Consider the following 15,356-nt stretch of genomic DNA (forward strand, 5'->3'; position numbering starts at 1 on the left):
TGATATTTTTAGCAACGAGAGACTTCTTATTATATTTCGTCGCTAATAGCTTTCAACCATAAAATATTCGTCGCTAAATCCCTAAATAAGAAATTTTAATAACAAGTTTACTTTTAAAAAAAAATCTTATTATAATTTTTAATATAGTAATTCTATAACCTTAATCCAATAAGAATTAGTAATTCACTATAATTTAATTTATTGTAATATAAATTAAAAAAAAACTCAAAACACCAATCCTTTCCATTAATTTATTTTTAAAAATTTTTTAAATATTTACATATTTATAATATTAAATTTTATTTTAATTATATATATATATATATATATATATATATATATATATATATATATATATATATATAGTCTATGAATAATTAAATTAGATTAAGAAAAATTTAAAAATAAAAATGAAAACAAAAATAGATGAATAATTATAACAATTATACGATTGTCTTTTTATTTTAGGCTTAGAATGTTAATATAAATTCAGCTAAATATTAGTCTGTATAGACAATGCATCTACATATATATTAATATTAATAAATAGGAATCACAAAACACTTGTAAAAACTCTTTATTTTTTTAATAACAATAATTCAGGTTAAATTTAATAGTCACTATTCTAACAAGTTGTTCTATATTAATATTTTTAAAATTTCTATTTAATATATGTATATATATAAATTATTTTTATAATATTAAAATTTTAATATAATAGAAAATTAAATTAATTATTAAACATTTCTATTATATGAATTCTAATTATTATTATTATTAACATATCCTAATTTGCTTGAAATCTAATTATTGTGATAATTGAACTGAAACCTAACATCCATTACCATATGCCCACTACTATCAATTACAAAGGAGTTTTTTTATGGTAAGAGTTTGCTCCAAAACAGAAAATTTTATTTTCAATAACCACCATTAATATATTTCATAAGTTAATTGATGCAAAAAAAAAAAAATTCTAATTAATGTAAACCACAGGATCAGTAAGAAAAGACCATTATTTTTCATATGGTGAAGAATTTTTAGTTTATCAATATATTGTCAAATTAAAAATAAAAATAAAATATTTAAATCATATGCTGAGAATAAAATTAAATTCAAATTATAATATAATATAAAAAAAATTAAATCAATAGATGTAAATAACGTGAAACGCACGTTATAATAAAAAAAACTAGTAATAATAAAGCTTTGGGCAACTTTGCGAAAAACTTCTATCAATGCTTGAGATTAGGAAAATGAATAATCCTAAAGATGCAAGTAACCAATGAATCGCCCACCGATTTCTCAATAAGCTTCCTGCTGGAAAACCAGAAAATCGAAGCTATAGAATTTGGACGGCTTAAAGACTATGAGTCCTATAGTTAATTATTAGTATCACGCTCCACTTGACCACAGATAAACATTTAAGGGAAATAAAGAATCGATAGCCTGAAATTCTTCTTAAAGGTGGAGCTCTCAAAGAAAAGAGTTGAATATATTTACAGGACTGAAACCTAGGAAACCCATGTACTACTAGAGGAATGAGAAAAGGAAGAGCTCCAAAAAGAATTGTTTTTTTTTTTTTTTTTTTTAACTGTTAGCTATTTACTCTCTGTACTTCGGTATCAGGTTCCATCGAGGTTTCCACGATGGATTCAACGATGTAAGTCACACATGGGGAATGGGAGAATTTCTTCTCGGATGCATTGTTAGGGACAGCCAAAACACCTGCCTCTCTTTTCTCCCTCTGGTCCGGCCATCTCCCCTTGGTCTCACTGTCCTTGTCACCTCTCTCTACATCAATAGATTCAGCATCTTTAGAGCAGGTCGGGTCACTTGGGGAAAGGAATAAATATTGATTCAGGGCCAAAGCGAGCTAAACTTCAATGGCAGAGTGTCTCTCCATTGTTTACCCAGTGCACAAAGCTATCTGAGAATTCCTCGAGGACATTGGAATTCTGAGAACTACCATAGGATAGCACCGTTCCCGTCTGCTGCCTTCCCTACAGAACATTAACATGAAATAAGGTCATACTAACATGTCAAGTGGCTTGATTGAATTTTCTAAGGAAAAACCAAGCAAACAAACAACCAAAATATATGCAAACTTTCTAGTTAGCTGGAAATAAGAAACTGTAAATGGAGTTGATTTTCATTACTGATTTTAATCAGCTTATTGTAACTATCAGTAAAATTTGCATCCTTTGAAAAGGTTCACAATGATTTGTTATGTTCACAATGATTAGTTATGTCTAACTACTAGTTAGTTGATAAAGAACACCATGAGAAGTGCCGGTTGCACAGTTAGAAGGTACTGACCTTCATGCTGGATCCATATTCACTAGTGGATGGGGTCATTTCACTCATTATTCCATTGACAACATTTTCTGATGACATCCCCGCAATTGGTGAGATTGTAAGCACTGATGACCTGCAAAAGTATGAACATTGATGAGGACATTAGAGTTTCCCTTGTTACAATCAACAGAGCAGATCTATGATGTGCTTAATTATCAAAGGGTCAGTGCTTCCTCTAGCTTCCAAATCCAATTAACAGACCAACTTCTGACAGGAAATAAATGTTCATGGCAAAAAAATATGGGGTGATGAAAATTAAAAAAAAAATTCAAATAAACTTTGAAAAGCTAATTTAAAATGCTTTTAGAGAGAAATAGTTTCGTTTAACTCTTTAACAGCTTATTTGGGAAAAAAGGAGAGGAAGGCAAGAAAATGGGAGGAACAAAAATGAACCGTAAAATGTGAAGAAACAAAAAATGGTATTTTCCACCTATTGTTTGGATAGAAAATAAAAAATACAAAAGAAATTTGGTTCGGAGGGGTAAAATTATGTTTTTACTCTTATATTTTTTCTTCTGGAGAAGTCATTAAAAGGATACAATGGGAATTTTATACACCTTCCTCCCATTTTTTATCCATATTTGGAGTGACAATGTTTTGTCGGTCCCATGACTTTTCCTCCCATATTTTTCTTTCCTCCTATTTTTCCTCATCTCAATCAAGTTAGGTGCATTAAGGATAAAAAATGAAAAGTGTTGATGAAAGATGAGGACATTAAAGAAAGATGGAGAAATTATTTTGATGATCTCTTTAATAATTGTCAAAGTGGTAATAGCGTGAATATAGACTATAAAGCAATAGAAAAGAATGTGAATTACACTAGAATGATTAGATCTTCAGAGTAAAAGAAGCACTTAATAGAATGAAAGTGGGTAAAACCTGTGGACCCGATGGAATACCAGTTGAAGTGTGGAAGTGTTTGGGAGATGTGGGAGTGGCATGATTAACTAAATTATTTAATAAGATTATAAACTCAAAGAACATGCTTGAGGAATAGAGAAGTATTTTAGTATCTATTTTTAAAAATAAGGGAAATATACAGAGTTGCTCAAACTATAGGGGAATTAAACTCATGAGTCATACTATAGAATTGTGGAATATCGACTGCGTCATGACACTTATATCTCTCCCAATCAATTTGGACTCATGCCCGGTCATTCAACTATGGAAGCGATCTTTTTCATTAAAAGCTTGATGGAGAAATACAGAGATGGGAAGAAATGGTTTTTATCGATTTGGAGAAGGCTTATGATAGTGTTCCAAGATATGTCTTATGGAGAGTGTTAAAACAAAAGAGGGTATCAATTACGTACATACAAGTGTTAAAAGATACGTACGAAGGAGTAACTACTATTGTGCGCACAATAGGAAGGGACACGAGATTTTCCTATCTCAGTTGGATTACACCAAGGTTCAGCTGTGAACCCTTACCTTTTTACATTAGTTCTAGATGAATTGACGAAACACATACAGGAGAGTATCCCTTTGTGCATGATGTTTGCGGATGATATAGTTCTGATAGATGAGACACGAGAAGGAGTCAATAGAAGCTAGAGCTTTGCAAAAGTACTCTAGAGTCAAAGGGCTTTAAGTTAAATAAAACGAAAACAGAATACATGCATTGCAAGTTCAATGAAGGCCGAACTAGTGATAGGGAAGGAGTTAGTTTGGATGGAGTGGTATTGCCCCAAAGTAATCACTTTAAATATCTTGGCTCAATCCTTCAAGTAGATGGGGGATGTGAGGAAGATGTTAGTCATAGGATTAAAGCTAGATGGTTGAAGTGGAGATGTGCCACGGAAATTTTATGTGATCGCAAGATTCCCAATAAGTTGAAAGGAAAATTTTACCTTACAGCCATACGATCGGTCATGTTATATGGTAGTAAGTGTTGGGCAATGAAGGAGTCGTATGTGTCTAAGATGAGAGTTGCGGATATGAGAATGTTAAGGTGGATGAGTGGCCATACTAAACTAGATAAAATCCGTAATAAGAGTATTAGAGAAAAGGTAAGAGTGATGCCAATTGAGGATAAGTTGAGAGAAGGGAGATTGAGGCGATTTGATTATGTGAAGCGTAGACATATGGAGGCCCCAGTTAGACAAGTAGAGCACATTGGGTTAGAGGATAGAAAGAAAAGAAGGGGTAGACCTAAACTTACTTGAAGGATAATAGTACAACATGACCTAAAAGCATTACACATTTTCAAGGATTTAATCCAAAATTGTTTAGAGTAGAGAAAGAGAATCTATATAGCCGACCCCAATAATTTTTGGGATAAAGGCTTAGTTGAGTTGAGTTCAGTTAAGTTCCAAACAAGAGAAAGGTGAACAATTCTTTCATTTACACTCTGTTTCGTGGAAGATATTTTTCTGAAAAATATTTTTTACATTTTCTAATGTTTAGGCCACTCATAACAATGGGTCAAAAAATATATTACTAGTTAAAGAAAAACTAAACCATTTTCCTTAAAAATGACGTCCTCTTTTCAAAACAAGAAGTCATTTTCTGAACTTCAATAATCTTATTAAAATATGAAAACACTTGTATATGTATAACATAAACACATACTATTAGTTTAATATTGCAACCAAACAACGGAAAATATAAAATATTTTTCATATACAAATTATTTTCCGCGAAATAAACGGAGCCTTTTTTTCCTTTGTCTTTCTTTCCTCCCATTCCCCTCACAAACATAGCATAAAAGCCTATGTGAACCTTGTTTTGATCATCTTGAATATTGTTTCCATCTTAAGGCATTTCACACAATTTAATTCCTCCTTGTACAAAGCCCATTTCTAATTATTTAAACCTTCCCATAAGTACCATGCAGGTATCCTTAAGCTCAGGAGTTTCTTCTGTGGCTTCCAGTAAACTTCAGAGACATGATTATTACGTCCTAGAAAAAGCAAAAGAACATACCTCTCAAATGGCTCTTCTTCGCATGAATTTCCCGAGGAAGACAACCAGCCTAAATCAACAAAATTTGAGCAAATAAATGTGTCTTCAGAGAAGTAAATATGTTCACTTCCAAGGTACTGCTCTCTTTCCACATCCCCTAAGAGTTGTCTTCGAGGCATTGAAGGAGTATACCTATATGAAGAAATTTACTGCTTAATGAGCACAATCAATGGGAATTTACCAGAAACATCCGTAACTAGTATCAGAACAAGTATCCACCCAGTATAACTACAAGTAGAGGCACACGGATCCAATAAACTAGCACAATAAATCTATTGATTAACCATGATAATGGCAAAAAAACAAAATAAACAACTACAGAGAGAAAGCCAGTCTTCAACAAGTAAAATATCTTTAACAAAATGCTATAATCCAACAATATGAACATGACAGGTCAATCCTGGAAACAACCACACTCACCATGCTCAGCAATGTCCAAGGATTATTCCACTTTGCCAAAAAATAAATATACAAAGAACATTGTCAAACCTCTCATAAGTGGAACCAAATTCATCATACGAAAGTGAAATAAGAACAACTTAATGTAATGGAATTTTACAGATGTTAGAAGAAGATTATGTTGACGACGAAAAAAGAAAAACAAATTTTAGGATATCCTTCTCTTGATTAAGACAGAAAAGTACACCAGAAAACATAACTAATCAAGTAAATGCCTCCATCTTGTTGAATATCAGCCAAAAAGGATCCTTGAAGCAAAAGAGGGGAAAAAGGAAGAGCAAAAAAAAAGAGAAAAAAAAAAAAACCTATCCTGTCCTACAGCAATTGCAAAGTGATATTTTGATTCTCAATTACCAGAGCATCCCACAAAATATGCTATATTATAACAAAAATATTTCAATAATCTCTAAAGATCTTTGCCCTTCCAAAATCCATGCATTTAACTTTTAAGTATGTCCTTATTGCATCTAATTTACCCAACTTCCCTAAAAATGCCAAATAAAAAATTACGAACACATAGAAAGCAGATCAATACAGGAAAAAAAACAAGAATGATATACACTCCCCTTTTCAAGCACAAGACATATCAAGGTGCAAGAGATGAAGCTTTTACCAGGCATCTGTGTCTGAAATGTCACAAAATGACTTCACAATAGCTTTCATTATTGTGTCAATGTCATATTATCAAGAACAGGGTTGACAATTATGTTTACAAACAACTTGAACATTTGACTGAAAGAAAGCACAAAACAAGGGAAAAGGTACAAGTGAACATGCACAATAAAACAGCAGATTTCCATCTACCATATCCTAAAGGCTTAGCCATGAAGAGATATAACACAATCATCAGAAAAGGATACTGACACAGCAAGAAAACAATGGCACCAAATTATACAACAAAGACAAAAGTGAAGCAAGAAAACCTTGAATATGATATGTCAATTTCACAAGTTGATATCGCAGGGGATGACTCAGAAAGGACATTTTTTTCCCCTTCCCATTGATCTGGCAAAACTGAATTAGCAAATTTCTCCTGCTTGACATTCGTGGCTGACATAGGTGAATGGCTTTCATGAAGAATATTTCCATCTGACAAGGATCTTTTGAAAAATGACCTAAATGCAAAGAACTTGACAGTCAAAGATAAGCTGCAGCTACAAAAATTTTACATGCAATAAAGAAAGGAAAATCTTCAAACAATAGAAAAAAAAAATACATCTCCAGAGGACTAGTTCCCCCAACGCACACCACCTCCCCAAACCAAAAAATAAAAAATAAAAAATAAAATAAAATAAAATAAACGCACACGCACGCACATGATAATGGTGAATACTGATCGATGTGTGATCTTGTATCATCTGAAGCGCAAATATTAACCGAGATTTATCAAACACTATTCAAAGTCTAATTATTATTCTTGACAATGAAAACATGGAGCATTCAAATGTTAAAAACAACTAGGGCAGACTGAGATAGAGGGTGCATTTCCCAGGAACAGTCAAGCAATGAATGAAGGAGAAATACATTTTTACACGTTTGATTCACCAGGACTAACTTATATAGTTCAAAACTTTGTTCAGCAGGTAAATTACCTTCTATCTTGATCCACATATGTTTGCCCATTCCTTCCTACACTGTAATGCTGGTCTGAATTTAATTCCCAGAGTGCAGGTTTACCCAGTTGTGGCTGGAAGTGCCCCAAGAATCTGCTCAAATTGTCAATACAAGGTCATACATTAATAGGATAATTGCAGCAATTGCTCAAGGATTATCATAATTCAATCATATAAAATGTTCACCTTTTGAAATTACACAAGTCTTAGGTCGAATGGGACTCAAAAGTAAAACTCATATGTAAACAAAACTCATAGGCAGCTTTTCAGTTATCAAAGATGGCTCTTTTTTTTGCTGCAACTAAAACAAGACCAAGCACAACTTACACATTAATTGCATCTTGTTTCTCTGCATCCATGTATGCATTGTTGTAGTAGCGTTGAAGAGTTCTGAAGAACTCCTGGGACTGGGTTGCTGCTTTCCACTGACCCCTTCTCTGAGAGAATATCTATATGGCATGAAGAGTTCAAAATTTTCAGAATGAAGACTCATTAAGGCTCGTTAAGAACTAAGGTGGTGGATAGAATGACCAGTAGAAGTATCAAGTGAAGAGATTCATAAATGGATGCCAAATTACCAACCAAAATTAAACCAATAATCCTAAGTTTACGACCAATCCACAAGCATGGGTAATTTTTTATGCAGAACAGAAGCATTTGTTTGTTAAAGTTGTCATCTCTCTCTCTCTCTCTCTCTCTCTCTCTCTCTCTCTCTCTCTCCACTTATCCAGAAACACAATTCTTTCAATATCCAGTACTCTTTAACTTTTCGTTTCTGCTTAATAACAAGCCATGCCAAGAATCAATTTTCCATGAAGCAATTTGCTATTTAACAAATTTGCAGGAATAGGAGCTAACAAAATTTTTATCAACTCCCCATACTCTTACAATCAGATTATATTCTACTCAAAACCTGGTTTACAAAAAAGCCTAAATCAAAAGATGCATAGTAAATGATGAAAGCAATCAAATATAGAGGAGTACACTAACAATACTTTAAAATTGCTAATATTGTGGCTTATGTCAGAATTACCCTAAACAGGGTGGAACAGAGGCAAATAATTCATATAGCTGAAAAGTTTAGATGAGTTGTGCATGTCATTATCACCTTGTTATGTGCAGCTGACCCACCATATTGATGGGCTAGAGTGTCACCCATCCTTTCATAAAATCTCATCAATTCATCAGCCAGTGGTGCATCAAGGTCTACCTTTGGGGTGTCTGTAAATCCTATAGCATGAAGTTGCTGTCCAAGTGCAGCCAACCCATATGCATATTGTGCAACATTTGTGCGATCGAGACAGTCTATGCAATTGGTCCTGAGCACACCTTGTTGGAACATTGGAGGCTTGATAGAATGATTTCCATTAGCAACATCATTACCTCCGTTAAATTTCCTCTCTACATCATTGGCATCCTCATAATCATTGCTGCCTGTGTTCTGGGGAGATAGGTGGCCATTCTCAGTATTTCTGCATTATATTCACCAGATTATTACCTTTTTTAGAAATAAACTAAAAAACTATGAAAATCTCATCATAATATTCATATATAAAAGGAGATCTACCAAGCACTCATTTGCCCAATGTGAGCACCCAAATGCAGCAATATTAATGTCCCACCATAATGAAACAAGAAATATAGCCTACATTTCCCTAGACAGAAAAAAGAAAGCTGGGAGAGTGAGCACACAAGCAAATGGAGAAACATGCACACATTCACAAATGCACATGTATAGGAACACTCAAATCAAGACAAAACATTCTGTGAAATCTACAGCCTTATATTTTTTTAGAAAGTTCCTTTTAGATACCAACACCACCATTAATCTACAAGGTAAAATAAACTGATAACTTGAGATTCCGGGTTTCAAGCACTCCTGTAGAATGGAGTTGGTAACAAAGGAATAAATCTTCAAGCATCATGACTCATTAGAGCTTAAATTGGGCAAGGGTGGAGCAATATAACAGACAACAAAACAAATATTACATATCATATAGCTAATAGCTTTTGCTCATAATTTGAATTATGACTACAACTGAAACTTCTGAGCCATAAAATATCATGAATGACACAGTAAGTTAAAGAGATTAGGTGAACCAACTTACACAAAGGAAGGCCAAATTGTACATCCTTCAGTTCTCAAGGCAGGTGTTACTTGACAGTAAAAGAAACCTGTCAGTGTCAAAGCAGATGCAGCCACTTTGCCTAGAAGTAACAGAATATTTGTTGCTTTTCTGAGAGGCAACAAAAAAGAAGCAAACCTCTTCCCATAAGAATCAACTTTTCAAAGTGTCAACAAAAAATTAAGAATTTTGGCAAAAAAAATATTCCACACACACAAATTTACCTTCGAGTATGCTTGTGTAGATCCCAGTGAAGGAACCTTAAACGGTTCTCCTCAGACAAGTCTTTATTAATATAATCAATAGCATTAGCAAACTCTGCACGAAGAATTGACTCCCGAGGCTTCTTCTCCTGTGTCTGTTGATTGGAAAATAATGATCTCAAGCAAGGATAAGAAAACAAAAGGAACTCTGATAATAAGAACAGACATTCATAGAAACAATACAAATGCCCTCATTTTCTGATAGTAACAATATTTTCTAAAGATCTGTTTTTGGTTAACACCGGTTTAAGACATTTGAAGCAGCAGCAAAGAAGAACAAAAACAAAAGAAGGGTGAAAAGGGATGCTCAACCAAATAAGAAAATTACCTTAATCAGGTTTAAAATAATGATAGGATTTCCATATCTCTTGACAAGATTTTTGAAATGTAGTCTGGTTGCTTCATAATTTTGGTCCTTCCTTGACACTGAAAGAGACAAGAAGTTGTGTAAAAATAAAATATATAACGCATTACCATGAAATCCACGAGTGCAAAGACATACATATAATATCTGGCTTGAGATTCAAACGTGAGGTTTCCTGTGACCAAAATAGTGGGATAGAACCACGGTTTTGGATAACAGAGCTTATTTGGATGGGAAAACCTTCAGGAACGTCCTCAAATACAATCTGCTCTGTTTCAACATCATTAGCTACCCTGCCATTCTCATTTACACCACGTTTCAAGTACCTAAATTAAAAAGCACCAATGAATAATTCAGAGCATGTGTAGATTTACCTATGAGAATGTCATCACAAATTCAACTTCCAGACAATCAAAGATCCCCAATATTAATAATGCATTCAGAAAAAGTTAACTGCCGAAAAATCCAAATTGAGATTATTATGATATTGAGGAATATGTACTTAAAACATAATAAAAACATTAACAAAAGATTTGAAGCCAATGCAATTTTAAGCAGCTAGCTCCGCACTCCCATTAGCATTATCAGACAGATCAAACTGAATGGTTGGACTTGGACTGACTAACTGAGAGGTTCTGATTGGACCACTCACAGTCAAAAGTTAGTAAAAAACTTGACCCAGCCAGTTTTTCTGACAACCTATACGCTATACCTCACTTTAAACTAGCAGATCCAGCAAAGGTTTTTTTTTTTTTTTTTTAAATTTTAAAGTCCTTTGGGTCAAGACTTTAACCATGAGAAATCCTAAAAATCACATCAAGCAATTTTTTTAATCCTTTACATTGTTATTCCTTTATTTACAATGGCCAAGTCTTGGTAGACAAGGGGCTGCAATAAGGAATAATTATGCTTTGGTCTTTGACAAACCATTTCCTCAAAAACCTCTGGCTGTCAATTAGAAATTTTGAATTTGAACAGAGTAACTTCTCACTTATAATTATTTTCTTTGTTTATGCTTATATGAATAAAAGATATGGTCATATACAATTTCAAAGTAATTTACTTGATTACACATACAATTTCAAAGTAATTTACAAGTTTAGCTGCAGAGTATAATGTGTTTTTAATTTGTTTTATCCAGTTATTGAAATGATTGTTAACCTGAACTATTCTCAACTTTTGGTATTTCCTGCCTTAGTTCAGTTAGCCTGCTGGTACAACAACTAGCACGTTTTCTGAAACATTTTTACAAACCATTTTGTGCTAAGGACAAATGCCTTGGGAAGAAAAACTACATATATTTCCCTACCTGGTACCAGCATAATGGCGTGAACGTCTTGCAATGAGTGTAAGTTTGAAGTCTCGTCCAGATATAGAAAGTGTGGCCTACATTCATATAGTATGAAGCCATTAGTTAAAAATCAAATTATGAAGCCAGTAAAGGACCAAATAACTCTGTATACTATATAGGGGTAAACAAAATTGAAGAAAGTCAGAGTCAATATGCTTCAACATATTTTCATTTTTAATTGATAACAGCACCCCTCTCCCCCCCTCCCACACAAAAAAAAAAAAAAAGAAAAACCAATTGTTTTGCTTACTGCATAACTTACTTTGGAACTAAAATAGTCTGAAAAGAATTATTAGTTTTACGTGAGCATAATAAACCGCACATATTCCAATTTCTCATGGTAAACAGGAAACCTCAATTAAACAATAAAATTACATGATAATAACAACATAACTTCACAGAAATAAAATAAATCAACCAAAAATGAAGGTAATTTTATGTTAATAAACTCAAAATCAAGAAAATTACACTACTTGGCATGTAACCACACCAATTACATGCAAATAGACAAACTAACAAATAAGCAAGCTAACAACAACAACTATGAAGCCAAGAGGGATAAAAACTACAGAGACTAGCTAACTTATCTCCAAAAAACCCATTACACACCTGTTTAAAGAAACCATACACTAATGCAACAGTCCACAGAGTATTTTGAAGGTGATTTCGTATTCCACGGGTTAAGAACTCATTCCATACAAACATTGTCTCATAGAGGACTTGACCTGTTTCTTTATCACACAAGTTCTTTTGAAGACTACGCATAACATGGTATGAGTAGCTAAAGAAGAAGTCCTTTGTCAGGTCCACCATGCAGAGGAGCTTCTTGTATCTAAGTCATTAATGAAATAAAGATAATCAAATGAGAGAGAGAGAGAGAGAGAGAGAGAGAGACATATCTAAACAATCTGGCAGGAAAAATAATAAAAAATTAAAGAACTAAAGAGCTACCACAGAAATAAAGTATTTTTATTCCCCTAAAAAATGCTTATAAAATAACAGTTGGCAAAAGCATCAATATTCTGTTACCTAAATTGAAGAAGTACACAGCATAGCCATGGAAAGAGGTCTGAGCAATTAATTTGATAATTAAACACTGCTGACTTCAGGCATAATATTGTTCATCTAAGTATGTATTGATAAAATTATCACATTAAAACTCGTAAAAGTGCACAAGTATTCTGACGATGAGAAAAGATATAGCAAGTTAATTGCAAGTTTTGTAAGGACTGAAAGAAGCACAGAAAAACAGAATTGGACAACAAACAACCATTTCTACTAAAAACAATGTCCAAAGGATCTTTCCGAGGACTATTTACAGTTTTCTCCACCAGTACAACATCAAAATACATTTTTCTGCAGAATGGACTAGAGACCTGTTCTCATTATTAGAATTAGTGATGTTGGATTGAACAGAAGAATTTGGAAGTGGAATCATCACGCTCTTGGAGACCGCATAAACATTATGACCACATATTGCACCAATCTGTCTTCTTTTTGTAATCAGCAGCATGTAGTATGGCCCCAGAAATTTGATAAAGCCTAAAACCAGAAAATCTAGATGAGTATGGTGATAGTATTGGTAGTCTCAAAAGGTTGAAAAATAAATGCAAACCAAGATCCACATACCAACAATTCCATAACAAGTTGTGACAAACTTTAGCCCACCAGTGACCTTGTTTCCTTCATGTATTCTCCTCAACAGATCAGAACATTCACTCTCTGTATATGTGGTAGAATCTTCACGAATATTTAGCTCAGAAGGGTCCAGTCGGTCAATCTTTAGTACTCTCCAATATGTCCTACTCTTATCCCTCCCTATCATGTAAAATTTCTGAAGCACAAAGAATTGCAAACAAGCATACAAATGAGTGAACATCCCTAGAAATGGTAAGGTATGATAAAAGCAATCAAAGAATTACAACACTATTAAACAAATCAAAGTACCACATCTACAAAAATTCTTGCACTTTAAATAGCACAACCTCAACTAGTCATTCCAAAAAGAGTAAGAAGTTTAATCTTTAGCAAAAGAAACCAGAGTCATCAAAATGTTATATGTTTGAATATATGGCTTTAATCCATTGATTTGATCCTCCACAGCATAAGCTTCTTGCTGTCCACACAGCATTCAATCACTTAATTTGATATTTCAGTAAAATGCAGTAGTAAGTAATCGATTTTTACAGGCAGAATATAGGGTAATGCACTCAACCCACAATAACAATTCCAAAATTTTCTTACCATAGCCAATCAAGCAGAAACACGTAGACACTAATCCAAAAGCTACCACAACCCAGCAATCCAAATGCTTTAAAAAAAAACACCAACTAAAAGCAACTAGCGCAAAAGAAACGAGTCAATTCAATTACAAGCATTACAACACTGGCAATTAGAACAACTTCAACCCAAAAAATATAATCTCAATAAGATCGAAAGGAAATGAATACCGATCGAGTCTCGTAGAGACTGAATTTCTGCATATAGACCTGCTCGGGACGGGACAGCTCATCATGAATGGTGCAAGGAGAGGTAGAAGGACTCCCATTCTCCATAGATGCCATCCCTCTTATCTCTCTTACTCAAAAAAAAATTCTTTCTTGAGTTGAATTGGATCCCTCCCTGAGCCGAGCCCAGGCTCAGGGAATTTATAGCAAGGTCATGCAAAGAAATAAAAAATTAAAAGAGACAACAAATTAAATTATCCTCAAAGACAGAGCTTGGCTGCTTCAAATACAACATCCTTGATTACTCCTCCATTCCAGTTCCTTCTTCCTTTCCATTTACCACCAATCAAACACTCCTCAATTCTGATCTCCAAACAAATCAATCACAGAGATCCAATGATTCAATGATTAGTTTGGCAATATTGACTATAATCAGAGAGGAAGCTGTTGAAAATGGAACCTATATACGGAGGGAAGGAGAAGATGAGCTTAGAAAGAAAAATGAAAAAAAAAAAATTGGGTTTTTGGGAGCTTTCTAGAAAAAAAAAAAAAAAAAAAAAAAAAAAAATATATATATATATATATATATATATTTTATTTTATTTTTTTTTTTTTTTTGCTTTCTTTTCTCTTCGAGTCACAGCTAATTATTGATGATGTTATTGTTTGTGTTAAGATGTGGAAAAGGCAAAAATAAAAGAAATTAAAAAAACAAAAACTCAGATCCAAACAAAAAACCAACGCCACAACTTCGGTGGCCGCTCCATCCACAGATTACCTTATGTCATACAGTGTGCTATTTATATTTAGCATAAATACAGTTTAGTCCTTAAAATTTTGTTATACTTATAATTTAGTCTACATACTTTTAAAATCTAATAATTTAATACTTAATATTTTAATAAACTTATAAATTAATTTTGATCACTAAAATTTCAATAAAATTACTATTAATTTAGGTAAAAATATCAAAACATCCTTAACTTGAAGATAACTTAATTCCTGAAATTTGATTAAACCTATAATTTAATATCTATAGTTTAAAACTAATTAATTTAGTTTTTGATATTTTAAAACTATCATTAATTTCAATTAAATTTAGTAAAAATGACTAAATGTTTTTAATTTTATTTTTACACTCTGTTTATTTCGTAAAAAATAACTTATATACGAGCGTTCTATTTTTTTATAAAATATTTTTTGTTATCTGCTTGTAATGTTAAGCTAATAGTATATATTTATATCATATATGTATAAATATTTTTATATTTTAATAAAATTATTAAAGTTTATAAAATGAAAATGACTTCCTTTTTTGAAAAAAAATTATTTTTTTAAAAAATTAATTAAATTTTTTTTAACTAGAAAAATATTTTTTATTTACCTTTTTCTTAGTGCTTTAAATATAAAA

General features: G+C 32.7%; 1 protein-coding gene across 1 annotated transcript; it reads right to left on the reverse strand.

The window, feature by feature from the left end:
- Positions 1 to 1,273: 1,273 nt before the first annotated feature.
- LOC110653735 (phosphoinositide phosphatase SAC3) lies at positions 1,274 to 14,485 on the reverse strand. The gene is made up of 16 exons (XM_058129795.1): positions 13,949 to 14,485; positions 13,128 to 13,332; positions 12,875 to 13,040; positions 12,108 to 12,330; positions 11,457 to 11,533; positions 10,286 to 10,473; positions 10,112 to 10,209; positions 9,745 to 9,878; positions 9,503 to 9,631; positions 8,503 to 8,866; positions 7,722 to 7,843; positions 7,374 to 7,487; positions 6,705 to 6,896; positions 5,284 to 5,454; positions 2,320 to 2,431; positions 1,274 to 2,003 (listed from the first exon to the last, which is right to left on the reverse strand). The coding sequence occupies exons 1-16, from the start codon at positions 14,060 to 14,062 to the stop codon at positions 1,884 to 1,886; spliced, it is 2,529 nt and encodes an 842-aa protein (XP_057985778.1). The 5' UTR covers positions 14,063 to 14,485; the 3' UTR covers positions 1,274 to 1,883.
- Positions 14,486 to 15,356: the final 871 nt, after the last annotated feature.

This window comes from Hevea brasiliensis, chromosome 11 (assembly GCF_030052815.1).
Source record: "Hevea brasiliensis isolate MT/VB/25A 57/8 chromosome 11, ASM3005281v1, whole genome shotgun sequence".
NCBI lineage: Eukaryota > Viridiplantae > Streptophyta > Magnoliopsida > Malpighiales > Euphorbiaceae > Hevea > Hevea brasiliensis.